Source organism: Equus przewalskii, chromosome 28, assembly GCF_037783145.1.
Source record: "Equus przewalskii isolate Varuska chromosome 28, EquPr2, whole genome shotgun sequence".
In the NCBI taxonomy this organism is placed as follows: domain Eukaryota; kingdom Metazoa; phylum Chordata; class Mammalia; order Perissodactyla; family Equidae; genus Equus; species Equus przewalskii.
Genome location: NC_091858.1, coordinates 6,820,847 through 6,848,585, shown reverse-complemented (window position 1 = coordinate 6,848,585; position 27,739 = coordinate 6,820,847). Strand labels below are relative to the sequence as shown.

At 51.4% G+C, this 27,739-nt stretch overlaps 1 protein-coding gene and 3 long non-coding RNA genes across 5 annotated transcripts; 2 read left to right on the top strand and 2 right to left on the bottom strand.

Moving 5' to 3' along the window:
• The first annotated feature begins 784 nt into the window (after positions 1-784).
• LOC139080064 (uncharacterized) lies at positions 785-10,277 on the top strand. 2 transcript variants are annotated; one of them, XR_011534212.1, is made up of 4 exons: positions 785-1,453; positions 3,703-4,480; positions 5,843-7,740; positions 9,071-10,277. It is a non-coding gene; the product is annotated as an uncharacterized lncRNA (long non-coding RNA). The 2 variants fall into 2 exon arrangements; XR_011534211.1 differs by lacking the exon at positions 3,703-4,480 and having other exon boundaries at positions 789-1,453.
• On the bottom strand, positions 6,439-13,637 carry LOC139080065 (uncharacterized). The gene is made up of 2 exons (XR_011534213.1): positions 12,992-13,637; positions 6,439-9,168 (listed from the first exon to the last, which is right to left on the bottom strand). It is a non-coding gene; the product is annotated as an uncharacterized lncRNA (long non-coding RNA).
• Positions 13,638-15,148: 1,511 nt separating this feature from the next.
• Positions 15,149-16,571, bottom strand: LOC103553118 (uncharacterized). Its single transcript, XR_545401.2, has 3 exons — positions 16,007-16,571; positions 15,764-15,894; positions 15,149-15,636 (listed from the first exon to the last, which is right to left on the bottom strand). It is a non-coding gene; the product is annotated as an uncharacterized lncRNA (long non-coding RNA).
• Positions 16,572-16,622: 51 nt separating this feature from the next.
• Positions 16,623-20,991, top strand: ZNF703 (zinc finger protein 703). Its single transcript, XM_070598348.1, has 2 exons — positions 16,623-17,130; positions 18,101-20,991. The coding sequence occupies exons 1-2, from the start codon at positions 16,888-16,890 to the stop codon at positions 19,631-19,633; spliced, it is 1,776 nt and encodes a 591-aa protein (XP_070454449.1). The 5' UTR covers positions 16,623-16,887; the 3' UTR covers positions 19,634-20,991.
• Positions 20,992-27,739: the final 6,748 nt, after the last annotated feature.

Here is a 27,739-nt window from a genome sequence, read left to right as displayed (position 1 = left end):
ACATTCCCACCAACAGTGTATAAGGGCTCCCTTTTTCTCCATATCCTTGTCAACACTTGTTATTTCTTGTCTTTTTGATAACAGCCATTCTAACAGGTGTGAGGTGAATTCTCATGGTGATTTGGACTTGGATTTCTCTGCTGATTAGTGATGTTGAGCATCTTTCCACGTACCTGTTGGCAATCTGTATGTCTTCTCTGGAAAAAAGTCTATTCAGTCCCTCTGCTCACTTTTTAATCAGGTTGTTTAGGGTTTTGGCTATTGAGTTGTATGAATTCTTTATATACTTTGGATATTAACTTCTTATCAAATATATGATTTGCAAATATTTTCTCTCATTCCATTGGTTGCATTTTTACTTTGTTGATGGTTTCCTTTGCTGTGCAGAAGCTTTTTAGTTTGATGTAGTCCCACTTGTTTATTTGCTTTAATGGCCTTTGTTTTAGGTGTCAAATCCAAAAAATCATTCCCAAGACCAACATCAAGGGGCTTATCCCCTATGTTTTCTTCTAGGAGTTTTATGGTTTTAGGTCTTACATTACAAAAAGTCTTTCATCCATTTTGAGTTGATTTTTGTGTATTGGTGTAAGCTAGAGGTCCAGTTTCAATCTTTACAATTTTCTTTCTCTGTGTGGTAAGAAATCACCACAAGCTTCCAGGCTAGGTGGCAAGCTCTGTGGTGGGGTGAGGGGACTAAGTTCCCTTCTTCAGTCTCCCCTGCTCCACTTTCATCTCTTGTTTCCTTCTGGGAATTACTCCTCTAGCAATGGGGAAGGCGTGTGACGGCCCTTTTTAAATATGAAGCATCATGAGTCAGGGCCAGCTATGCCTTGGGGCACTTCTGAAATAGACATTTGGGGAAAGACTGTTTCTTCCTTCCCTTAAAAAAGCATGCCTTGTTCTTCCAAGCTGGATGCTTGACCTCCTTCCCCACTCCTACCCCTCCCTTCACCTCCTACCCAGCCCCTCCTACAAGCCCAGAATACAGCTGTCTTGTCTCCTCTTCTCCCTATTCTGCCTTTCTTTCTGGTCTCCAGTGAGCGAGAGCCAGAGCTTGATTTCAGGAGCAGAAAGAACCCACAAAGCAATGCACAGGGCCTGCGAGAAATGTCCTGGAACAAAGTGTTTCTTCAGGACTCACTTGGCAGAGTATCAGACCCTGACACTCCAGTCCAGTTTGTCTGTTCATATCCTTTTATTGCAGAAGCTCGAGTTCTGGCTATCAGGTACTTTGATGCATCTCTTAGCAAAGCCCTGAGCTTCCATGTCTTCCCCACCATCATTTCCTTGGCTAAGTGACATCTGGGGGCTGCCATGGAGGAGGAGAGCTGAGGAAACAGCAGCCTAACTTTGATCATTCTCTGACTCTGAGACTCAGAAACCAGTGTCTGAGAAATTTCATCCAGACATCTCCTTGTCTTCCTGAAGCATCTATTCACTCTTCACATTCTGGGTGAGTTTTTATGGCACCTGTCTCAACTGCTTCCGATCTCCTCTTCCAGTTGCTTCTATTTGGGCCTATTTTCTCAGGCTCTCTCTCCACCACCTCTTTTCTTTCTATCTCCTTGTGTCTGTGTCCCGCTTCAGACCTCTTCTTTCGCCCCGTCTACATTCGTCTGTTCTGCCTCTGTCTCTGGTGCCTCCTCCTCCATTCCCCAGAGGACTCTGGGAAATGCCTGAGCGAGCCACGCTCAATGCGCGAGCGCTTTCATCCCGATCCAGGTGGCTACAATCCAGTACAGGATTTACGGTGCCCTGACCCTGAGCCGTCAAGAAGGAACAGCCAGATTAATGGGGTGGGCGGGCTGGGGTAATAATCGTTTGTTTGATGTGACAAGCCTGATAGGCGTTGATTTACTTACAGACTGATGGGCTTTTAATTGAGCACCTCCATCCCAGTCACTTCAAAGGCAGGGGAAGTTGACAAGGGGCCCCTTTCACGGAGGGTTCCCGGTGACTGACAGCCCCCTCTGCTGACGCTCCCCTCGGCCCAGGATTGGGCCCGGCAGCCTTTCCCCGGCCCTCTGACAAAGTAACACATTTTCCGTGTAACTCAGAAATGGCCTTTTGTCTGCTGCCAGGAAAGGCAGGCCCTGTTCGCAGGGCCCCGCGCCTCCCAGAAGGGTGAGGAACGGAGAGGAGTGAGTGATGCTGAGACTGGCCTGCCTGGGAGGGGACCGAGGAGGAGGGCAGGGTGGGGATTCTAGGCCTTCAACGTGCCCCCGAATGGCTACTTTGTTCTGAAGCTTTGGCTGGTCCAGCCCTCTTCCACCTCACTTTTTCCTCCCTGTCCTCACTTCCTCCCGCTTTTTAAACCCTTCTCTTCGCTTCATGCTCCCGGCTCCCAGGCCTCTTCCTACTCCTCCCCTTTCTCCTCCCACTTCCTCCTTCCTTCTCCCTCTCTGGAAAGGCCAGAAAAGGTGGAGTCAGCTTGAGTGGCTTCTGCTGTCGCTGCAGTGGTCTGTTAACACCAGGCCCCTCCTCCTCCGGGACTGCCACCCTTCCCCTCCCAGGCTGCAGGCTCTGAGGCCTTCAGACCAGGGCACCCTTGGATGTGGTGGCCAGGCCTCCAGGGGCCACGCCCTCCAGTGGGCAACACAGATGAAGCGAGTAAGGCCAGGGACTTGGATCCAGTGGGATTTCCAGCCCATTCTTGTTTGGTCTAGAAGATGCTTTATTTATATAGGTTTTATTCTGTTTGAAATATGAGAAAGCATTCCTTATCAGGGAAGTTCTGTCAGGATGGATCTGCTTTGGCTTTATTTATTTGCTTTGTTAAGTACTGATTTATTGGCTGCTGAACTTCCCTGATTCCTTGAAGAAGATATGCCCAAAGCTCTCTCACAATGGCAACTCATTGCTGCCGGCTGGGCCAGGGTTGCAGGAGTGGAGGCAATGAGGAGTGAAGGTTAGAACCCCATCCCCACCCATGAGGCAGAGTCCCTGAACTCCAGAGTGGGCTCCTGCAGCCCCCAAGCTTCCTCACTAGGTCTGGGGTCAATGAGACCCCAGCCAGGAGGAGCTTCGAGTTCTAAGTCAAGCCGCTTTAGTGATGGCTAGAGACTGGGCGAGCCCCATGCCCAAGTTCATACAGCCAGTGAGGAAATGAAAGAGCAAGGACGTGGCTAGAAAGACAGCAATAATAACTCACATTTGCATAGCATTATTTAGTTGGAAAGTACTTTCACTTATATTATCTTAATTGATCTTTTAACAACTGTGTGAGGTAATGAGTGCAATGTCATTATGCCCATTAGACAGATGATAAAATTGAGACTCAAAGGATAACGTGCTCCTTGAGGCAAAATCGGTCCCAAACCCAGGTATTCTCCTTCCAAGTCTGCTCCTTCCTTCCCCACACCTCACTGCATCCCGATGACTATTGGCCCACTCCTCCTGAAGCTGCATTTGCTTACTGCAAACGGGTGGGTCATTCATTTCCCTTCCTTGTTTTCCCCTTTTCAAGTCCCCCTGGCTTTCACGTTTCCCCACCCTCCTGGTTTGGGTGTCCAGGGACAGAGCCTCCAGCCCTAGTATTGAGAGGCCAAACCTCTCCTTAGTCGCTGCCCCTCAAAGCCACTTCCAAACCTTGCCTGGAGCGCGATGCTCCCCTGAAATCTGCTGCCCCCAGCTCTCATCTAGTGTCTGTAGAGGGAATGGGCATGGTGAAGCGCCTGTGCTTTCTGTGCTCTGCTATTGCAGTGTGTCCGCTAAGGCTGTTCACTGGCTGTCATGTGAAGATCCACCCAACAGACTCCTTCAGAGGCAAGGAAAGACGTGTCTCTCCTGACCCGCTGGAAGGGAAGTTTCTACCACAGAGCCAAGCCCTAGGGCAGAGGCTTACAAAAAGGAATCCTCTCTGCGTTCTCTGCCTCTGTGCCTCGGATGTATTTCCACTGATGCACTTAACGCCCGAGGCACAATGCTGTGTTTACGTGTTGGTCCCCTCACTGGAGAGTCCAATGTTTTAGGGCAAGTACATGTCTTTTCATCTCATATCCCCAGTGCTCAAGAGAGAAATTTTGTTGAAATGATTGTTGCTGAAATACTTGTTGAAAGGCAGTATAGTGTAGTGGTCGAGTCAAATAGCCTATGATCACAGTCCCAGCTCCGCTGCTTGTCAGCTGTAGCCCTTGGACAGGTCATTTAAATGTTCCATGCCTCAGTTTACTCATCTGTAAAATGGGACAAAAAGAACACCTAACGTTATTGTGAGGATTGAATGAGTTGATATCTTCCATCGAATCTACAATGCACCATTATTTCAGGTCCAAGAAAGAAAGAAAAAAAAATGCTACGAAATAGTCTGTGACACAATGCTTTTAAAATCAGCGTCAGAGATGTTAAATGTGAGAAAATGCATCTCAGAATTGATGAAATATGTCTCTGTAAAGCACTTAGGAAGTAACTGCAGACAGTGCGTGCTGAGCGAGAGCTACTGGCGTTGTTGAACCGCATTCTCACAAGAACTCTATGATGGGTGAGTTAATCCTCATTTTACAGATGAGGAAACAGAGATTCAGGGAGATGAAGTAGCTTGACCAAGCTCACAGAGCCAGGGAGCCCTCAGCAGGCATTTAAACCTGCCTTTGAGGTGCAATAATCCACAGTTATTACAATAGCTGGCAGCCGCCCACCAAGCTAGCAGGGAGTTAGGAGCTGGGTTTTGTTCTCAATTGCATTAGCTTTCCTTAATCTAAGTTTTTCCCCTCTGGTATGATTACTCTGCCTCTTCCTCCCCCTCCTCCTTTGTACTTGGCTCTGATCTTAATTCCTTTTCAGTTAATGGCTTCAGGTTTTACTGTATCTCCGTTTTGAATTGTAAGCGACCTCAAGTGTTTTATGGAGCTAGGAGGGGTATAAATAAATATAAAGGTAAAAATTGCCTTTAAAGATGACACATAGCAAGAAAAAGTAAGAGAGAGAGTAAGCCCACGATGGCACGTGGGGATATATGGGCGCCGTGTGGACACCCTGAGGAAGTGCCCACAGCGCCCCCTCCAGTCCCACCGCTGAGAGACTGATGTGAGGTGTCCTGAGAAAATGCAGGGCACTCAGCTTGTCCCTCAAGCTGGGTTGTCTGTCACACCAGTGACCCAGTGAGACACCAGGGGTGGAGAGGTGGAGAGGGTAGGAGGGAATTTGGGGGGGGGGGGCGGGCAATCACTTTTCTAAGACCTTATCTGGCTCTGCTTGGTGCCCCCCAAAAAAGAAGCAGCTACTTGACAGATTGTAAGTTTCTAGCTCACTCCTGGAATGAGTCTGAGACAAAGTAGGGTGTCCCATTAGATCCAAATGGAAGCAGTGTAAAAATGTATCACCGTTTTTAACATCAGAAAGGGAATCGCCAGGAGGTATTTTATTTGGGGTTTTGTAGAGGTCTCCCCAAAAGCCTAGTGGCAGCCCAGGACCCATGGCTGTCCCAGGTCCCAGAGAGATGCCACTTGCCACTTCTGCGTCATTACCCCAAGTGAGGAACCCCAATATTCTACTTCTTCCACTAAGCTTGTGATGCTCATGTTAGAAGATAAGGAATAAAATAGGGCACAGTATGGTACTGGGTTTCTCCCTCCCAAGTGGGGAAGCCATGGGCTGGCTAGAGGGTTCTATTTGTGAATTTGCTTGGGTCTTTCAGGATAGGATCGGGGTTGAGAGGGTTTTTCCAAAACTATTCTCACTCTCTGGCACGCCCTGAGACCTGCTTGAGTCAAGAGTGGAGCTGAAAGCTGGGCGAGGAAGGGAGTTTTAAAGGACAGCTGCGTTAGGGAGCTTTGCCATGGGAAGCAGAGGGAGCATGCCATCCCTCAGTAGCCCCGAGTGGAGCCCACTGTTCTTCCCTCAGGACCGAAGAAGATGTACTCTGTGCTCAGATCCACCAGACAAAGAAAGACATATCAGCCAAGGAGGGGAAGGATGAAAATTGGTGTTCGGCTATTCATTCACGTACGTGTGGTTCATCTCCAAGGCTCCTAAGAAAGCAGCAGCACACCAAATCTCTTCCAACACCGTCTGTATCAGAGCCTCCTGTGAGATAATCCTCTTAATGGAATATTTAAGAAATCGGATATAAATCACCAAGCTTTTATCTCACCTGAAGATTCATACTCCCTGGGATGTGTGGTGTATATGGCTATCTCCATATAGATGGTTGCAGATGCCTTTTTGAGAGAATGTTGCCATGTTTTTAGGCTCAATATGTTTTTTCAATATCTAAATCTATTTCTTTTCTAGAGATATGGGAGCAAAAATATAAATTTTCGAGATCAGAGCCCAGAAAATAGATGCACCTAGAGACATTTCTAAATTAAAACACACATCCCTGGGAAAAACCTTTTTTGTCATTGGCAACCAACAAAAACCCCTATTGTTATGACGAGCTCGTAAATAACTTGACTTTGGCATATGCTTTTGTACCAAACAGAAGATGAATAAATTAAATTTGATTTACAACCTTTTTCATTTTTATTAGCACTGCTCTGGAGAGTTTATGTAAGGGACGTGCCAGAGCAGTTATGCCAAATGTTTTAAGGCGTCGGTATTGATATTATATAAATTAAGGTGTTTTAATTTGCATTCTTTAATTAACTAAATACTGGCAGAAAAATAAAACACAAGGGCAGCCCTGACTTATTGCCTCTATTAAACTGCTGACGTCTCTGAAAAGACGCTTTAAGTAATCCAATTCATGCAGAGTGGGGGAGGGAGGGGTATTAACACTCTCTTATTTGGCAAAATATATTGGGGTTTAAAAAACTCATATCCTGCTTTGCTTGCAGGGTAGTTGAGGGGGTGGGTGTGTTCCAAGAAGCTCTGAATTCATGTCCCCAAGGAAGAAGTTGACCAAATGCTCTGACTATCCATCTTGCCAAGGTCTGAGCTCAAGGGTAAGGGGGCAGCCCAGCTCCACCACTGGGCATGAGCACGTTCCTGGATGCAGGGCCCTGCAGACCTGGGCTGGCTGCCTTTTGCCGCCCAGGGCTGTATCACCACCAACCTGGAAAAAGACAAGGTGGTTGAATTAATCAATCCAGTGGATCCCATATCAACATGATCATGTCTAGAAACCAAGGAGAGAAATAGTCAGAGATCCTTCAGTGAAATTAGCAGCTTCTGCTCAGTCCTTCCCATCACACAGACCCCCACTCCATTAAAAGAAAAAAAAAGATGTGCCAGGGGGCCAGCCCAGTGGCATAGCACTTAAGTTTGCACACTCAGCTTCGGCAGCCTGGGGTTCGCAGGTTTGAATCCCCAACATAGACCGACGCACTGCTTATCAAGCTATGCTGTGGCAGGCGTCCCACATATAAAGTAGAGGAAGATGGGCACAGATGTCAGCTCAGGGCCAATCTTCATCAGCAAAAAGACGGTTGGGGGCAGATGTTGGATCAGGGCTAATCTTCCACCAAAAAATAAATAAATATAAAAGATGTGCCAGGAGTACTCTAATTCCTTCCCACGTGCCCTGGGTCCCGTCACCACCTCCAGAGACCTTTTTTAAATTCTCTCTTACTATAGAGACAGTAGCCTCTTTCTCGTCTAAGTTCATTCTTCCTTTTCCCTACTATCTTGATTCTTGATTTTTGCTCTCTGTTCCTCCTCTCCTGTAGGGTCAGGGTTAACACTGGGAAGGTCTCATCTTCTATAATTTTCCCTCCAGACTTTTAGGGAGGAACAGCTATAAGGAAAAGATTACAACTTCAAGTTATTGGCCATAGGAATGAGATTGTTCCTCAAACACAGGTGAGAACATTTTACTTCTCTTCCCTAAACCCACAGGGTTTTCCCATCTGTATAACAGCCTGTACTGTGCTCCTGCCATTCTGAGGGCGTCCAGCTTGCATTTCCAACTAGACTGGAAAGCATGATGTCAAGGGCAGAGCTCTAGTTGAGCTGAGTTGACTAAAGACATCGCACAGAGAGAGATGGGGGTGGAAGCTGAGTTCCCCTGTCTCCTGGCCTCCACGTTGCCTTCATATGGCATTGTCTCCTTTAAGAAAGCCCCCTAAGAGGCAGTTCATGGGCACCCCCAAGCCCAACTGCCCAGGCCTCTGAGTCCTGTCATTATGCAATGTCCCTACCCCAGCTTTCCTCCTGGATCTGTTTCTTTATTTGCTCCAGGAATAAAGGATGAATTCCAACTTTTAATAAGGAAAATACTGTTCTCCTTTGCCAGCATCCTATCCCCCTCTCCACCCCCCCAAAAAAATCGCACTTTCTTGTCGTTTCCCATCTTGCAGCTCTGTCAGTTGTTTTAAAACAACTGTTTTAAAACATGTCTCCTGTCATAAATAAGATTGTCATTATGCATTTTGACTGCAGTGGTGACAAATGCACCCAGCTTACAGAGAGCAAGGGACCTGTGAGAGCTCCTTCAGGCCTGATGTGGCCTCGTGGTTTTTAACTACTGTAGCTTTTCTGGTTTTGGTTGTTTGGGTTTGTTTTTTGAGTCATTTGTTCATTAATTTATTTACTTTAAAAAGATTGATGAGAAAAACAAAAACAGCCTGGCAGAAACAGTTGTGCTGAACTTAGCAATGACAGGCCTTGGGAGACGTGGAGGGGCACCCAGGATACCTGAGGAAAGTTCCTCAAGATGTTAGAATTTTACTTTAGACAGCCTGGAATGTATGTCTATCCTGATTCATGGAGCCCGTCAACACTCCGCCCAATCCCAATGGTTCTTCCCAGTGTTACAGGGTCAAGGTCACTCACAAAAAGTGAGCTTTGACTCAGTGGCCCCAGGAGGCCCAGGCCTAGGAGTGAAAGTGAGCAGACAAAGGAGGACTCCTGTTGTGAGCCTTTTCGACAAGAAGCTGCCTGCACCAGAATGCCTGGGGAACGGGCATGTGCTGCTGCATTTTTTTTTCTTGGCAATTGGTTGATAAAGCAGAAAACTCATCATCAACCCTTGTCGAGAAATCATATATGCAAGGCCTTTCATACCTTTGAACTCGTAGGTAATACCTATTCAAAAATAAAAACAAGAACAAAATGAAGACTTATCTGCTTTGCTGACACTACCAACAGTAATTCTTGATTTCATGATTTGATGTCTTCCAATGCTTCACAGGCCTCCTCCTGGAACTTCATAGTTAGGACTGGAGCTGATGAACCTCTCCTGACACCACCAAAACCATGGGATGTATCATCTTTGACACGAACCTTTGCCTTTTCACGAGAATGAACATAAAAGGTCTAGATAATCCAGAGGACTCGTTAGGGTTCACTTGTCGGAAAGTATGCTATATTAAAATATGTATTTGTCAATATCATGGATTCTCTTAGGCCAGACTTGATTATTTCTCTCCTCCTCTTTCCTCTTCTTCTACTAAACGAGGGAGAAGGAGGAAGTATGAGAAGTATGCACGTTTTCTTAAATGCAAAGATGGAAATGGAACCCTTTATGAGCCTTCAAAGTTCTTTAAAGGAATATGATCAGAAGGTCCCAGAGGTACTTCCCAGGATTCGCTGCTTGAGTCCCCCACTGAACTTCTAACTCACTCCAAGGCTATCCCACCAGCTTTCTTAAAAGAGGCTTGTTTGGAATGCATATGGCATTGGACCCAGCAATTCTACTCCTAGGAATTCATCCTATGTAGTTATACCAGCACAGATGGAGAATTATATATATTATTATATATATACATACTTATACACATACATATATACATAAGTTATTCCCTGCAGGAGCAAAAGATGAGAAACCATCTAAACATCCACAAGTAGGAGACCAGTCAAATAAACTGTGGCACATCCATGTAACAATGCCATGAAACGGAAAAAATAAATTCATAAAACACAGCAGCCTGTGATGCAATCTCCAAAATATATTAATTTTTTTAAAAAAAGCAAGTGCAGAACAGTTTGTAGAGTATGTCACTGTTTGTATATAAAAGAAGGAAGGAAGAGATATGTATTTGCTGATATATGTACAAAATACCTTGGGAAGGATGGACAGCAAACTCATGGCATCGATGCCCTGGGGAGAGAAACCAGACAGCTACAGGGAGGTTTTCTCACTGTACAGTTTCCTAGCTTTGGAACTGCTGTCATGAGAATGCACTTCATCATAAATAAAGAAACTCATTTTTCAATAAAATAAAAAATAATTGAAATCACTCTTAAAGGTGATTTTTGTTTTGTAAATCCCCGCTCTGGATGGACCACTACACTTCTATCCCTCTGGCCTTTGGTTCGGTTAGGACCCTGCCTCTCAGGTTTCCTGCTCTAAGCAGAGGCTGGCATGAGGCCACCAAAATAAACATTCCTCGAAATTGTTCCGACAGCTTGGAATTTGGTTTTATCAAACACAGCAGTGATAACTGAGCCCCTGCCCAAGCAGCTCTCCCCTTGTCTCTTGTTGTGTTTGTTGAAAGGAGTCTGGAGCTGCACATCCCAGCTAGTTGGGAACCCAGCCTCGAAGGGGGCAGTTTTGGCAAGTTGAGAGTCTTATCCACCAGAAGTGGGGGTCATAGAAACATCACCACCTTCATGGCTGAAACCCACGGAAGGGTCAAAAGCACGTGTGACACCAGCCCTGGCAGCTGAGACACTCATAGTCTGCCACCACCAAGATCTTCCAGAGGGGAGGACCTGGGGTGCCCACTGGTTCCAGCTGCTGGAAGCTCAGCGCATGGGGGCGGGATGCTTGGGTAAGCCTGGTCCTGCTTCTCTTTCAGGGGCCCTTTGCTCTGCTCTTCGACTCCCCTCATGCCCAAACGAGAGATGGTGCATGAGCACACCCGGCAGGGTTCATACTGGCACCCAGAAGTTGCTCAGTAAGCGTTAGTGGAATCTGGATTTAACCCTGAGTAAATGCACCAAGAACAGTGAGTAACTAAACTACAGAGTACTAAGCAGGATTCAAGTTAAGGCCTCCTGCTTTTTTTTTTTTTTTTTTTTTATCTGCAAAAGCAGCACGCAGATACCCAAAGGAAAGGGCCGTCCTGCCTCTCCGGAGCAGGGAACATGTATACCGGAGAGGTGGGAGTCGCCAGGGGCCAGTACCTGCTATGGGACAACGTGAGGCCGCACCTGCCAAGGGACTGATAAATAGTAATTGAATGAATTAAGTCAATTCAGTTCAATTAATTAAATGAACGTTCCTCTTACTTCCTTTTGTGCCTCAGTTTTCTCTCTACCATATTCTCATTCCTGAAGATGAAAGGAAATTCCTGATGGTGAAAACCAGCCCTCTGGGAAACGGCAGAAGTCATTTGTTTCAGATTCTCCGGCTGCTCTCCCTGCTCTAGGCCCCTCTGGCCCTCAGTGCTGCACTCAGAAGACTGGCTCAGGAAACAAGCACTGGGATTGGCCATTGGTTCTGCCACTTTCTCGCAGTGTAACTTGGGCAAGTTACTTAACCTCTCTGGGCCTCCGTGCCTCAGCTACAAACCAGGCCTAGTAATAGTACCCACCTCACCGGTTTGTCGTGAGAAGTAACTCAGTTATTATATGTAAGGAGCTCAGAACCATGTCTGGCACACAGTAAGCACTCAATAAATGTCATTATTACCCTGGGCGAAACAGTCTCTGGCTGCTAATCACAACTGAGGTGTTGGCAGATTACTGAGGAATGATTCCTCCCGGCAGTATTTGCAACTTAAAAGAGGAATCTTCAAGAACCTTGAAGGCCCAAAGGAACAAAGCGGTCCAGGGTGAATGCCCAGGGCTAAGGTTGATGTATGGGGCGGGGCAGATGAAGCAGGAGAACTTCAAAAGCTCACCTACTCACCTACTCGCAGCCCCCTCTCCCCGCCAGCCCTGCCTATCTCCCCGAGGGCTGAGAGCTGATAAATGAAACCACCTCTTCAAAGCACCCTCCTCAAGGACCCGGATCAAACACGGGGCTGGAAGATAAGCTTCAGTCTACATCTCCTTTTGTCCGTTCCTTCCCACCACATCTCCAAAGGAGATTCTAGAGGGAGGAAAAGTAGTTAATTCCTCCCGCTTTTATCAAAAGGAGGTGCCTCCCCATCCACGGGGCAATCAGCGGCGATAGAGAACCAGGGAGGGAGCGAGGAAGACCTCTTCCAGGCACTCTGCCAGCGGTGGCTGTGTGACTTTAGATTCCCCCAGAAGCTCTCAGAGCCAGGGTCTTCATCCATCAAAAGACATAAAAACACCTGCCCAAAATAACTCTGAAAATTGTTGCAGGACAATGAACACAAACATGTACTGGGGAAAAGATACTTTAACATGCTTATATAGTTAACATTTTGAAATATACAAAGTCATTCTCCTAGAATCTTTTTGGGAATACAGAGTGAGATGCGATACCAATCAATAGCCCTCTCTATGTAAAACTCTCTTTCATTCATCAACAGACATCCATTGGGCACTCACTGCATTCAGACTGCCTGGATTCACACCCCAGCCCCACCTCTTAGCAGCTGGGGTTTTGGGCAAGTTACTTAACCTCTCTGTGCCTCCATTTCCTCCTCTGTGAATGGGGGTAATGATAGGACCTACCTCAGAGGGCTTCTGTAAGGATTAAATGAGAGAATGCATGCAGAGTGCTTATGACACTGCTTGGCTACCGTGAGAATGATACTTAAACTCCCCACTAGGCAATAAGAATACAAAGAGGATGAGGACAATACAGAAGCATTCACAGTCCAGTGGGAGAGTGGACAAGTAAACAACGACAGATGCCATGTGATAAGTGTAATAATAGAACATAAGACAAACTGTGAGAACATGGAAGACAGAGCTACTCTAGTGGGCTGGCTGTTCTCATTTGCCCCCACTGTTCCTCTGCCCGTCTGACCCTCTCATGCCCGAAGCTGGGTCTGCAGCCTAGGGATGGGGCAGACGCAGGAAGCGCCTCGGAAGGCCTGAGCACAGTGCGCCAGATCAGGGCTCCTGGCCAAGACAGTAATTGCCAGCCGCTGAAAGATATTAAGCACCAGGGAGGAAAACCAAGTTCTCTATGAGGCAGACTTTTCAGAGTTCTTACAGCTTGTAAAAAAAAAAAAATGTAAATACTTACCCAGTGAGATATTATTTCATGTTGTTGCCATTAGAGTTTGAGTGTTATGCAGAGAGAGACGATCATTCAGGCAATTCCGCCTCAGCGAGGACTGAAAACTCCACATTAACCCCACACAACAAATCTACCAGCTCCAGCTCTCAACCTGACTCAGGCATTTTCTCCCGGGTGGTGAGTTTTATGTAAATTGAAATTGCGAAAAAAAATCTATAAATATTCAGAATTTCCTAAAGGATTTTCTTGATGGTTTCCAGGGGGCATTTTTTTAAAAGACAGATTTGACTGGAGGCTAGCAGAGGGGGTGACTCTCATTTCCAGAGAATTCTTGGATATCTTGGGTCTTCCGGTCAGTTGGCAACGCTGAGACCCTCCAGATCCGTTGCTGCCATGCTCTTCAGAGCTGCTGCCCCACAGATGACTCGTGCCTCACAACCCTCTTTACCTGGGACTTTCTTAGTGCCAAGCACTAAACATGTGACATGCATTGTCTGCTTCGGGCCTCCTGACTCTGAGGTGGCCACTCTTACATCTTGCACATGAGGACCCCGCAGCTTATGGAGGTTAGCTTGCTGGGGACCACACCAGCGGTGTGGTTCAGAGGCCTCCCTCCAGGAGACCACACCCCAAGTGACCACGCTGCTACTCACCAGTCATGTGACTTTGGGCAAGGGACTAAGTTCTCCACGCCTCACTCTCTTCAGCTGATAATAGTACCTGATGCTTATCACATGCCCCCACACAGAATTGTTATTCTTCACCACAGTGGCACAGGGCAGTCGCCAGCAGCGCTCAGCCCTGTCCTATACTAACAGTGCTGTTCACTCCCAGGGCAATCTGAGAGGGCCTGGATAGAGGGAGATCCCGTAACCATACATCTGCCACTTTTCTGCAAGGGGAGGATGTGTGCCATGTGCCCTGTGTGACAACGTCTTGCACAGACTTTTCAACCGCACCCCTAGCACAATGCTTTGCCCACAGCTGGCCCTCAATAATAGTGGCCCAACTGAATACTGAGCCTTATTCTCTCCCAGGTGACAAGCCATTCCTTTGAAAGTTGTCCTTGCTTTAGGCCACTAGGGCCCCTTTTAGGACTCTGTGTGGGTTAGCAGTTCAGCTAAGTGAATGTCAAACTCTGATTGCAATAATCATCTAGTGGTCCTTCAATTAGGCCTCTCGCCTAAGTATGGTGTTCCATTCTCTCTCCCAAGGTAAACGGATGGATCCGGCCAAAGGAGCCCTGCTGCCCTCACCACCACCCAGAAGGGAAGGGTGACCCCACTCCTTTGCTAGCATTTTCCATTGTGTGGGGGTGGGGTGGTGGGCAGGCCGGTCTCCACCTCCATGCTGTCTGGCGCCCACCGCTCCTATCAGTGATTACTGCTGTGAGCTAGGGAGTGGGGTTTTTTTAAAGATCAAATTCCACACCCTCCACCCCGAGCCTGGCTGTCCTGTCCTGGCCTCCTCCTTCCTTTCATCCGCTCACTACCTTTTTCTTCTCTTTTCCTCTCCAAACAGAGAGTACGTATCCTATCATCTTCTGTTCTTCTCCCTCTCTCTTTTCTACTGCCTCCTGCTCCTCTTTTCCTTCCAAATTCCTAAACGCCTTTTCTCTCTCCCCCTCCTCTTTCCTCCCAACTGATTTCTCATTAATCATTCCTAACACACATCTGCTGGGGTCCTAGAAGGCTTTCTCGGCGGGCTTTCACAGCTGGGCTGGTTATAATAATCAAGAAGGAGTCTTTCATCTTTTACTGTCTCCTAGGTCTCCCCTCTTCCCAGCTCTTCCTCCTGCAAGGTGCCCAAAGGCCCACCCTTTCCACTCTGGAAGGCTCTCTCCTGCTCACCGTCTGCATAGCAGTCTCCCAAAGGCCAAAGGGCCCTCTAGGTTGAAGCGGCCCTGCAGTGGACTCTTAACGTGGTGTTGGCAGTGACAGTGATATCAGACTGCATAGAGGCTGGCATGAGAAAAGCTACGGGGTGGGGAAGGATAGAGACCATCACAATCAAATAACTGGGATCGCTCCCCGGTCTCGTATCCCTCTTGCCACAATATGGAAGACATCTCCCACTCAAGGCATCCCTTGGCATTCCTCTTAACCTGTGTAATTTCTAAGAGATCTATAAATACCACAAAAAAAAAAAAAAAAACAGCACAGATCCAGGGAGTAAATTGAGTTTAATGTATGATTGATATGGCCCGGGAGTGGTGCATGCTGTCTTTACTGAGCATGATAAAGGTGCGTGACCGCTATTTGTTATTTCTGTGGTAGCTATTCCTTTCTGTTTGAAGAACCCCTTCGAAATCATCTATCCCCATCTTGGGTTCTCATGTTGTCTCAAGGCGCCGCAGAGTCAGGGACGAGTAGTCCTGGAGCAACCTGCCCCGAGTGACAGGCCTGACAATCCGAGTGATGGATTGGGGCTGGGAAAGTGGTACTCGAAGCGAGGCAGTGACACCAGCGCGCCTCCACTGGCCGCCGAGAGCACGGAGAAGTGGTCTCCCCAGAGGCCGACGCACAAAGGACCAGCTTCACCTTCTGACGATCGCGGACTGGGAACTTCAATGTCAGGACTATGACTATGTAAAACCTCTGCCAAGTGCGAATCTGGCAACGCACACTTTATCCCAAAGGCGCGAGAGGGAGCTAGGGGAGGAGGACATTGTTATTTTTAATTAAAAGTTTTTATTCCGAAATTTCCCTGGGAAAAGGTAGGGAACCCTCCCCCCAATCCCGCGAGGAGGGGGCCGCGCATCTCTGAGTTCGTATAGACCTCAGCACTTAGAGATCTTCTCCTCCTCTGGGATACTGGCCTCTCCAGTGATCCTGTGTCGCCCCAAAACAGCAACTAAGCGCGGTGCAGTGAAGGAATTTTACGCCTCTAAACAGGATACGGTAACAAACCTGAAACACACCCAAACACCAAACCTATAAATCAGCGCGCAGACACAGCGCGCCGGGCGCATCGAGGGGCGCGCACAGCCTAGGGTACCGCGCTTCACCGCGACCATCTCACCCCGAAAGGCAGTCCTCAAACTTGCAGGCTTCGGACAGGACTGGCTCTAAGTTGTTGGAGCGGTTCGGAGAACGGTGGATGCCTCCGAGGCTCGGACGCTCCCAAGTGAGCACACCCAGGAGAAGCCAATTAGGGGAAGAGAGCTGGACCGGAGCAGAGCCGGAGCAAGCCTGGGGCTCTGGAGGTGCGGCCCGCCCCCAGGCGGCCTCTGGGAGCGGCTTGGACTCCGCAGTACCAGAGCCGGAGCCGTGCGCTCCTACCCCGCTACCCCACCCCAATCCACCCCACCCCAGACGCACACGGCCGGCGGGTGACTGCCCCCGCCAGCACCACCCCACGGCGGTGCGAAGGGAGAGGAGAGAGCGAAAGGAAAGCCGGCAGAGGATAGGGCGCAGAGCCCAGGGTCCCGGGGAAGTCTCGTCCTCTGTGGGACCCCAGGGCACGGGCGGCCCAGTGGGGGATGGAAGGGGTACAGCTAGTGGTAAAGGCCGAGGCGGCGGCGGCACGCAGGCGAGGCCCCTTTAAGGCTCTCCCCTCCCACCGGCGGCGCCGGCCTCCGCCCGCCGCTCTCCCCGCCCCGGGGTCCCGGCGAGAGCTGCGATTGGGCGCGCGCGGCGATCCCTTTGAAGTGTGGCTGCCGATCGCGGCTATTTGACGTGCGGCTCGCGGAAGGCGAAGGTTTTTGTGTTGCTCGCCGGGGCTAGCGGCGGCGGCGGCGGCGGCGGCGGCGGGGCTGCGGCGGCGTCGGTGGAGGAGGGGTGGAGGCGCAGCGACTGCTGCACCGCGCCCGACGCTGCGGCGCGAGCCCACCCGCCCCGGGAGCTCGCCTCCCCGGTGCGCCCCCTCCCTCCCCGCCCCCCCAGTGGCGCTGCCTCCTCCAAATGAGCGATTCGCCCGCTGGATCTAACCCAAGGACACCCGAAAGCAGCGGCAGCGGCAGCGGCGGCGGCGGGAAGAGGCCGGCGGTGCCGGCGGCGGTGTCCCTCTTGCCCCCGGCGGACCCCCTGCGCCAGGCGAACCGGCTCCCTATCAGGGTCCTGAAGATGCTGAGCGCTCACACCGGCCACCTCCTGCACCCGGAGTACCTGCAGCCGCTGTCCTCCACTCCCGTCAGCCCCATTGAGGTCAGTCTCCTGGTCGCTGCCCGCCCGGCGCCGGCCCCATTCCGCCCACCACTGCCGGGCCCACGGCCCTGCTCCCTGCGCCCTGGGGCTGGGTGCGACGCTCCAGTCTGGCCACGCTGGCGGAGGGAGTAAGGAGGGACGGAGAACAGGGATCAGAGCCCACCCGGTTTTCCCCGGGCTTCTCCGTGGAAGGTTCCCCTTCCACCCTCGCCTTTCGGAGCTACGTATTTTCTCTCCGATTGGGTTTGCTCTTGGAGTCTCCACTGGGTCCTTTACTTTTTTTCCAGCACCCAGTTTCCAGGCCAGAGATGCTCTCTCCCGGGCCTTCCCCCTCCCCCATCCCGGTTTGATCTCTCTGAAGCTCGATCGCCCCCGTCCCACTCCGCCTCTGTCCCATCCGGTTAGAGCTCACTACGCCCTGGCACTCCCGATCCCAGGTCTTTCTTCCTCCCACTTCCCTGGGTGCCCTCCCCGGGAGGGAGGGGCTCATAAGAGAGCGCCAGCGGCGGCGCTCGCTTCAGAAAGCGCTTCTCCCCGCTCCTACCCGCGGCGCCACATCCAGAAACCCGTCCCAAGCGAAGTTCCCCAAACTGAAGGAGTAAGTTTTTCCCTGGACATAGGGAAGGAGAGTGACAGCCTGTCCTCAAGCCCCGACTGCAGAGAAGTCACCATCTCCCGCGGTGGCCTTGGGTGGACTGCTTCCACTGCCCCACTCCCCAGGGCCTGTGGCGCACTCCGGGGCCCCGTGGAGCGAGGGATCCCGCCGACGGGCAGTGTGAGCACAGTTCTGCCCAGGCGCCGCGCCCGGCCGGCCCTCGCTCTCGGGTCCTCTCCCCAAGACCTTCCCGCCCGTCGCGCCGTCTCCGGGGGTCCCCGCGCCCTGCCCCCCAGCTCCCCAGCCACCCCCGCTTGCTCCGTGGGTCCCGCAGTCTCACCCCCTTCTCCCTCCCATTGCCGCTGTCTCCCACAGCTGGACGCCAAGAAGAGTCCGCTGGCGCTGCTGGCCCAGACTTGCTCGCAGATCGGCAAGCCGGACCCGCCGCCCTCGTCCAAGCTCAACTCGGTAGCGGCGGCCGCCAACGGGCTGGGAGCGGAGAAGGACCCTGGCCGCTCCGCCTCGGGCGCCGCCTCCGCGTCCGCGGCGCTCAAGCAGCTGGGGGACTCCCCAGCCGAGGACAAGTCCAGCTTCAAGCCCTACTCCAAGGGCTCCGGAGGCGGCGACTCCCGCAAAGACAGCGGCTCCTCCTCGGTGTCCTCCACCTCCTCCGCGTCCTCCTTGTCCCCGGGAGACAAGGCGGGCTTCAGGGTCCCCAGCGCCTCCTGCACGCCCTTTCCCCCGCATGGAGCGCCGGTCTCCGCGTCGTCGTCCTCGTCCTCGCCCGGTGGCTCCCGGGGTGGCTCCCCGCACCACTCTGACTGCAAGAACGGAGGCGGGGGTGGCGGCGGGGAGCTGGACAAGAAAGACCAGGAAGCGAAGCCCAGCCCGGAGCCTGCGGCTGTGAGCCGCGGCAGCGGTGGGGAGCCCGGCACGCACGGCGGCGGCGCCGAGGCCGGGGCCTCCGGGCGCAAGTCGGAGCCGCCCTCGGCGCTGGTCGGGGCCGGCCATGTGGCGCCGGTGTCGCCCTACAAACCAGGCCACTCGGTGTTCCCGCTGCCACCCTCCAGCATCGGCTACCATGGTTCCATCGTGGGCGCCTACGCCGGCTACCCGTCCCAGTTCGTGCCTGGCCTGGATCCCAGCAAGTCTGGCCTCGTGGGAGGCCAGCTGTCGGGGGGCCTGGGCCTGCCTCCGGGCAAGCCCCCCAGCTCCAGCCCGCTCACCGGGGCCTCCCCGCCCTCCTTCCTGCAGGGATTATGCCGTGACCCCTACTGCCTGGGAGGTTACCACAGCGCCTCGCACCTCGGCGGCTCCAGCTGCTCCACTTGCAGTGCGCACGACCCGGCTGGGCCCAGCCTGAAGGCGGGGGGCTACCCGCTGGTGTACCCCGGGCACCCGCTGCAGCCCGCCGCGCTCTCGTCCAGCGCCGCTCAGGCCGCGCTCCCGGGCCACCCCCTCTACACCTACGGCTTCATGCTGCAGAACGAACCGCTGCCGCACAGCTGCAACTGGGTTGCGGCCAGCGGGCCGTGCGACAAGCGCTTCGCCACCTCGGAGGAGCTGCTTAGCCACCTACGGACTCACACGGCCCTCCCGGGCGCAGAGAAACTTCTGGCCGCCTACCCCGGGGCCTCGGGCCTGGGCAGCGCCGCCGCAGCCGCCGCGGCCGCCGCCTCCTGCCATCTGCACCTCCCCCCGCCCACCGCGCCAGGCAGCCCCGGGTCGCTGTCCTTGCGGAGTCCACACACTTTGGGGCTAAGCCGGTACCACCCCTATGGCAAGAGCCACTTATCCACAGCTGGGGGTCTGGCCGTGCCGTCCCTCCCCACAGCCGGACCCTACTACTCGCCATATGCGCTGTACGGACAGAGACTAGCCTCAGCCTCCGCGCTCGGATACCAGTAACCACAGCTCTGCCCTCCCCAGCCCTCCGCCCCGCCGCCCTGCCCCGCCGCTCGCCGCCGCAGCCTCCGCTCCTGCTTGTCCCTGCCGGCGTCCCGCCCAGCCCCTCCCCGCCGGACTGTGTATTTATTTACTATAATGTTAGCTTACAAGCTGGGAATATAAGTGCATTATCGGCCCACACGAGTCAATGGTATGCAAAAAGTCTGTGTTCCCCCAATAATAATATTAATCTCAAATAACTACATGTTCCCCGCCCCTCTTCCTTTCTTTTATTTTTTTCTTTTTCTTAGATGTAAGTTTTAAATATTTTTCCCTTTTGCTTTTTTTTTTTTTTTTGGTTTGGTTTTAGGGGGAGGAGGGAGTTGGGGTTCCGGGGTTCTTCTACTTGTTTTGTTTTCCCTTCCTGGGGAGTTTCTTGCATGCTTCTTAACCGTTACAACTACATTTCCCCTTCTCTTTTCCCCTCTTTCTCCTTCATTCCCTCTTGTTCCTTCCATTTGAGGTTCCGTTTTTTCTTTGTTCGAGTAACAGAGAGGAGATTTTTTTGTAACGCATTTGGGGGTGCAGAGAGCGGCCTTGGTGGCAGGAGGTCGTGCGCTCTGGTGACCCGGGACTCTGCTCTGTGACTCCTCCCCTGCGACCCTCTCCTCTTCGGGTCCTTGGTCTGTGCCCTGGCTCCCAAAATTAGAGCCTTGCACCCCTACCTTGCTCTGAGCCCTGGAGAGCCCTGACCCCACAGCAGGCGCCCCCTGAGAGAGGGGCCCGCGTGGCCTCCCGCAGAGCCTTTCTACCTTCCAGACCCTTCCCGGCCCCAAACACCTGGTGGCCACATTGCCCCCCGGGTGACGGGGGGTCCTGTAGGGCTCATCTTATTCAAAGTCCTAGAAGGCCCTGCTGGCCTGAAACTTTGCTCTTTATATTTTGCGAAGTGCTTTTATAGTCCTTGTTTTTCTTTCCGTTGTTGGGGCAGAGGGCCCTCTCCTGGCGGCAGGGCAGGGTCGGCGTGTCTGGCTGGATCCTGCCAAGGCAGACCAGTGGCAGTGTCAGCGGGCCATAGAACCTTGTTAGCTCCGTTGGGGGAAGGTTGGGGAGTCAGGGAGCACACGGATCGGATCGCAGCAGCCACTTCGCCCCCTCCCAGGCCTGACCCGACAGAGTCCCCAAAGTTGGCCGGGGGCTTCCGTGGGCTCCCTCAGTGGCTGGGATTGAAGACTCGGGCCCCTGGGTCTTCTCCCCACACCGTCCCTCCCTCCTGGTCTTACGCAGCAGCGCGGGGACTGCGGGGCCTGTTGGGATGAATAGAGTTCTCCCTTGGTAAGACTTATTTTGTTAATAAATGGAATACTTGGCTATATTCACACCGTGGTGTGTTTCTCTCTTGCCTCACCCACTGTCCCGCTTCCAGACGACTGAGCAGATGCCCCTCTTCTATTCTTGTTTAAAATACCTTATGGTTTCCTTCTGAGATTTCCGTTCAAGGACGAGTTGAATGCCTTTCCTTAAGAAAGGGGGGAGAAAAAAACAAAACTTCTGCCAACGCATTACAAATAACATAAAACCGCCTTTATTATTTTTTTTTTTTTCCACTTGGCTATTTAGCTCCCAGCCTCACTTCACAAGCCTTGACATTTCCTGGGGACAGGGTGGAGGGAGTGTGTCCATGAATTTTCCTCTGGGCCCAGATTTGAGGTGCAAGGGGAATAAGGGATCCAGGACCCAGGGCTCAAACACACTCGTGGCTGCACGGTCGGGGAGACCTCGGGCGGGCAAAGACAACGTGCCTCTGGCGCCACCTGGTGGCAGAAAGACGAGCGACTGGCCCCGGCCCCGACGGCTCCTTTGGCGCTTTCCACTCTAAATGCGGACTGTTTCCTGACGGTGACTTTTATACGCCAGGAAACCAAAGGGCAAATGCACCTGCTGAGAAGCGTGCTTCGCAAGGCTAGTGGGCTCTCCAAGGACAGCGCTGGGTTGTCGACCCCAGCCGCCTGTGCCCCTAGAGACTTGTCTGAATGGCGTTTGTGTTTTGCTGAGAAGGCACGACTGTTAAGCAGAACCTTGAAGCCACTCTCCGTCCCTGTTTTCTTGAGCTTCTACCACTGACATTGGCTTCTGCATCCTGGGGCGGGCGAGGGTGGGGGTGCAGTTTATTGGGATGGTGGGACGAGGGCCGGGGCACCTCCCCACTGCGCGGGAGTCCCCGAGGCCGAGGCCGGAGGAGAGGACGGACGGCTGCGGAGGCCGCACTCCTCCAGGGGAGCCCCGGGCAGAGCTGGGCCTCCGTGGTGCCAACTCGCTCCTCCTCGGCGGCGAGAGCGGGGCGCCCGGGGAACCCAGGCCCGCCCAAGTGCCCGCCGCCCCCTCCGGCGCCCAGGGCCAGGACGCGGGCTCCGAGCCACCTGCGCCGAGGCCGCGCTGGGCCACCTGTTGGCGCGCTTCCAGTGGCCTCCCTCGCCCCCTCCTGGCCGCGCTGCTCTGCGTCGGCCCCGCGCAGCTTTGGGTGGTGGTGTTACTGTTGTGTTATTTTGCTTTTGCTGTGAGGAAAGCGACTTATTAGGCAGTTCGTGCCCCGCAAACTGCGTGCTTCCGAAACGCCCGTTGGCCAGAGGTCAAGTGCGGAAGGGGGTGGGAGGGGTGCTCTCTGCCCGCTGTTTCAGTAGACGCCAAACTCCACTAGCGAATCGCAGGGCGGGCCTCGGCCCCACCCGGCTCCCTGCCCTCGGGAACTGACAGAACCTCAGCGTTAGACGATTTTGGTGGGGGGATTGGGGCCCTCTATCTTTGTTTCCGGGCAAAATTCCTTCCTCAGTCCAGAGAACCTCAAGCTTCTTCTGCAGAAAATGTCAGTGCTGGGCACCATACGGCCCTATGTGTGTCCTAGGGAAGGGACCTGCGCTGCTGGCGTCGTTGGGCCGAGTCAGAGAGAGGCTGAATGAGCTGGAGAAGTCGCCCTGGGTCTTCCTAGGGAATTATTATCCGATTTTTCAGAGTTCGTGTTGGCCCGAATCTTTAAAAGACCTATGTGGCAACTTGCGTTATTTTTGCTTTTTCTCTGTTGTTTTGTTTGCTGTTGGTTCTTTCCCATCTTCCCTTCCTTTCAAGTCCCCCTCTTTCCTTCGGATACCTTTTTTTTTAATGCCTGCTAAGTCTGCTGGCAATTGCTCCCTCTGCAGGGAGACTTAAACTTTATGGTCTTCTAGTTGGGACCAGAGAAAGGAAGAGACTGAATATTTCCAATAGCAAGCTCTCCATCTAGCAAAAGAAACTTCTCTAGCTGCTTGGCTTACAGATGAGGTGTGAGAACACAGGTTAGAAATTCCTGAGAGGACTGAGTTTCCCCCAGAAAGAGTATTAGCGGCCTTTGTAGACCAGGAAGGATGCCGTGGACCTGGGTGGGAATGGCTGCCCCCAACTACCATTGTGACACCAAAGAGCAGGCATTGTAGTCTGCAGTGTCCCAGGTCTCACCCTGAAAGCTCAGCTCTCCCCACTGTGAATGGGTGACAGTCCTAAGAAATGTGGCTGTTTTAATTAGCTGGTGGCGAGTTTGTTACTTTGAGTAGCTAAATTCTCATTAAAGTTGCTGTTTTAATAGACATAATCCTCCCCCACTAACTGCCTATTTGTGTAATTAATTCATCCAGCAACTCTTTTTCTTTGAGAATCACCTCCACCTACTCTTATCCGCCTCCTTCTCTTCCTAACCCTCCCCGCCCCCGCCCTCTCCTAATCTCTCCCAGGCGCCAGAAATGGGGCCTGTGTTCCCAAGGCACCAGGAAGGGTGGAAGCCACAGAGCTGGAACTTGAGACACTGGACGTTCCTGGCTGCAGGTCATATTTTCACACCTCTTGCCTGGTTATTTTTGTGGCCTCGTGGGCAGCAGTGGGAGGAAAGGAGGAGCAGAGGGAGGGGAGAGACTCACCCTCACATGTAGGTTTGACACAAACAGAATTGTGCGGGGTTACGTTTGTAATTTCCCAGTCGTCCCCCGACAAACCCTGAGAAATCTGTAGGCCAGGTGGGAGGTGTGGAGCCTTTCACCATCTTTAGGCAGCCTAAAGGTACCTGTCTCGTCCTACCCAACACACCCAGTGCACTCCTCATATGAACTAACTCCTTCCTGATGGATGTCCGGGTTACTGCAGAATCCGTCTTACAATAATCCCATGGCTCGGCACTTTATTAATCATTCTGTAGGGGAAGCTGCACTCCAGTTTTCTGTTTGATTTGATCTCATTCATCCTGTCTTTCTGCAAAATAGATGGTTGAGTGCATCCGATAATGTATGGTTTAATTTGGAGCACTATGGGTTTGAATTACCATTTTCATAATGTGCTGTGCATTAATGTGTTACATCATTTATAAAGAGAAATGTGCTGGGTTTCAAACTTTCTCCTGAAAGCCAAAGTCACCTAAAGGAAACACAGCCAAATAGCATCGACCCATCTTCCTACCTCACTGCCAGAGAAACTCCTGCCTCCCCTACCGGGGTTAGATCTGCCAACACTCATAAAACCCAACACGAGGCTTTTGTGTGCACAGAATGCAGGTGGGTGTCAAGGTTTAAGGGGAACTTGCACATGGCTGCCCTGGAGCCATCAACGGGCAGGACAAAGCTTCCCCTCATTATTGCATAACAACGGCTTTGCAGCCAACCCCGTTGGAGGAGACCTCCAGTGGATGGCTCTCCTTCGACCCTAATCCAGCACTCCCTCCTCAATGGCTGTAATAACACCAGCTGTCTGTTACTCAAACTCTGACTGAGGAGGAAAAAGCACTGATTATCCAAATACAGTCATTAAAGGGGAAATGTGTTTTTAGGACTGTCAGAGTGATTAATGAGGGCTAGCCGTCTTTGCAAATGTACTTGTTTAGTCTAACTGGCAGCTTCTATTTTCCTATTGATTTATTGCAGCCGTTGCCGGGCCTTGGTGTGTGCGAAGTCAGGTTACTTCACAACTGTGCCCTGTTTAAACAGGAAAAGCATGCACCATTTTGTCCAGGAGGGAGGGAGCAGCCGAAAGTCTCTCCCTTCAGTTCAGTCTCCAGGGGCCCAGACCAACAAAGAAGACATTAAAAAGCTGCAGCCCGGAGAGGGAAGGAAGCTGCCTCCCCTCGAGTGTCCCCAGTCGCTCAGTTCCAAGGTCAGTGGAGACGCACCATGGCCCCTGGACAAAGCCGGCCCCATTGTCACACTCAGCATGCCCACATTTTCTCCTCCAGTCCCCCCAAACCAGCTGTCAGCCACTGGGTCCAAGTACAGGAAAAGCACCCAGCAGAGGAGGATGCCTGGGAGGGGGTGATGGGGCAAGGCCAGGCAAAAAACAGAACCAAAGCCGCCCCGTAGTCCAAGGGTGGGAGCAGGGCCAGGAGCTTTGTGGGAAATCGACGGAGTCCCAGGGTTGATTTCAACTTTTAAAAAGAGGTGGTGGAACCACAGATGTGATATCTACTTCTTTCCACTTGTACAGTTTATGTTTTGACAAATGATGTATCTAATGACCAAAATAGAGAAATGGCAGCTCGAAAAGAGAGTCCCAGTATTTGGGGATGATATTTCCAGGCGGTCAATCATCGCAGCAAACAATTTACAGAATTATGCTTACGTGCCCAGCACAATGCCGGATGCCATGACGCAGAAGAAAACTCGGACAAAATTCCTGCCCGATTTAGGGAGACAAGACATCCCCATGAGACAAGGAGAAAGATAGCATTGTACATAAGTGCATTTATGCTGATCTAGTAAAGGGCTAAATCGTCCTGGGCAGACAGTGAGAAGAGGGCAGGATTCAGTAAGGTGCTAATCGTGCCCATCAGATGGTGGAGCTGCAGGAGCCAGACGGGAGCCCACTGCGGGTGATGTTGGGGACCTTCCCATGGGAGCTCCAATCTGGTGGGAGGCTCCCCAATTCCTCCTGGGCCCGTCCTCTTTGAAGACTGAAAGAAGGCTGAGGTCTTTATTCCACAGCTGTCAGAGGGCTGGAACTGGAGCCCCTGAGCCTGTAATTGCCATTTCTAAAGCAGAGCAAGGAGCAGACTTCCCTAATGCCGTATCCAACGGAGCCGAACTTTCTCCCACTCGCTCTCTCCCTAATCAGCCTGCACCTTCCACAGAGCACTCCAGGCATGGAAACGGTTTGTCCTTCTTCCTAAATGAAGTGCTTTTCCAAGTTTTCCCAGGGTGGTGGCCTATCCCCAGCATTATTAACGCTTTCTAAAACAGGAAAGGCTGTCAGTGGATTTTGATCAACAGATGAGCCAGGAAAACTTTCTCTTAAGAGAAAAGAAGTTGAGCCTGCTGGCTGAGAGACAAGGAAGTGACCATATTTTATAAACTTCAAGTTGGAGACAAATGGCATAAGTGTACTTTGGTGACCTTTAGGACTGTCCTGGAAAATCCATAGTCTAGTCATTGTACACATAGTAGAAAGAGCATTGAAATGGGAGTAAGAAAACCTGGATTTTGTTCTAGTTCTGAAACTTAACCGCTGGGTGACCTTGGGCAAGTCCCTTAATCTCTCTGAATCTATTTTCCAAATTTCTGAAATGAAGTTGTTGGGTCCTATCATCTGTCAGCACTTTCTAACTGGAATATTCTATGAGTTTATAAAATGTTTAAAGAGTGAAGCATTGTGGTTGTCAGAGTTGGTAAGGATGCTCTGTCACTGGCTCCCAGTCAAATACAATCCGAAAGTTTCTATTGGGACAGTCAATGTGGAAGATCCAGAAAAAGAAACCTCATGACTTTACCTCTATAATGGGGGACAGGCGGAGAGGGCCCAAGAAGAATATTGTAATGTGGACTTTTTACCCAGAGCACTGGCTCCCACGAAATGAATTATTAAGATTTTTTTTAATTTGATGAAATGCTGAGGATAAGGTGACACAGGTATTTCAGAGACTGCTTAGGTGCGTAAGTGGGTCGGAAATTATTAAAATAATGTTGAGGATCCTGTGAGGTTAAACAAAGGTCTACGAAAAGAATCACATTTTTCATAGCCTACGGCCAACTGCTTTGGGAAAATGGAACTGGCGAGGGCAGAAATGAAAAGCAGATCAAAATCAAACCACAGTGAGGGGACCTTTGCTCTGACTGGGCAGTGGGTATCTCCCCAGCCCTTTGGAACACAAAATAAAGTGGTCCTCCTGGAGTTTAAATCAGAGCCAGATTTGAGAATGGAAACCGTAATTTGGAAAATGTCATTGCACGTGCCCTGTGTCCTGTTTGCTCTCCTGGGTGTGTGCACATGTGAACATGCATATGCGGCGTGAGTTATGTACGGGTTTGTATGTGGTCCACAAAGGAAACAGTGTGGTCATGCTCTTCCTTCTTAGTTTTGACTTCAAATATGGGCGCCATAAAACAAATAGACAGAAATTCTAGGCCATGCCCACCCTAGGGCATCTCAAGAAGCATCATTTTGTGTGTGCGATGGCACAGCTAAACATAGTAAAATACGCTGGGCATTTAATACTTACAACCAACCTGCAGATCCCTTTAATGAGAAAACTGAAATTTGGAGAAGTAAATTGCCCAAGATCTCACAGGGAAAGAGCTGTAGAATCAGGATTCTAACACAGTTCTGACTATAAAACTCTTTGCACTAAGCCAAGTAGCTTCAGACTTTGTATCTAAATGGGTCGAGATACTACAGATGGATAGAATAAGGGGAACTGTCACATGGGAAAGTTTTGGCCAGTGCCCCTGCATGTGTTGGGACCGTGCTAGACACCACACAATTCAAGCTACGTCAGTCCCGCCCCTCCTTCCGAGAGCTGAGAGGCTGCTCAGTGCTCTGGGCTGACTCATTCAGTAAATATTACAGAGCGCCCACCATGGACTAGGTGCCATGGGCTTCTCTGGGGATTAAAAGTTGAGACACTGGCTTTGCCTCAAGGAGCTGCCAGTCTAGAAGGAGATGGATGTGTAAGCTAGTTCAGATCTGAGGGACTAAGGGCCCCACTAATGCCATTGTGGTAGTCAGTCTAGGCTAGATTATGCTGCAGTAACAAATTAACCCCAAAATCTCAGGGGTTTAACACAACAAGGGCTTATTTTCACTTATACTACATCTCCATCATGGATTGATAGGGCTCTCTGTCTC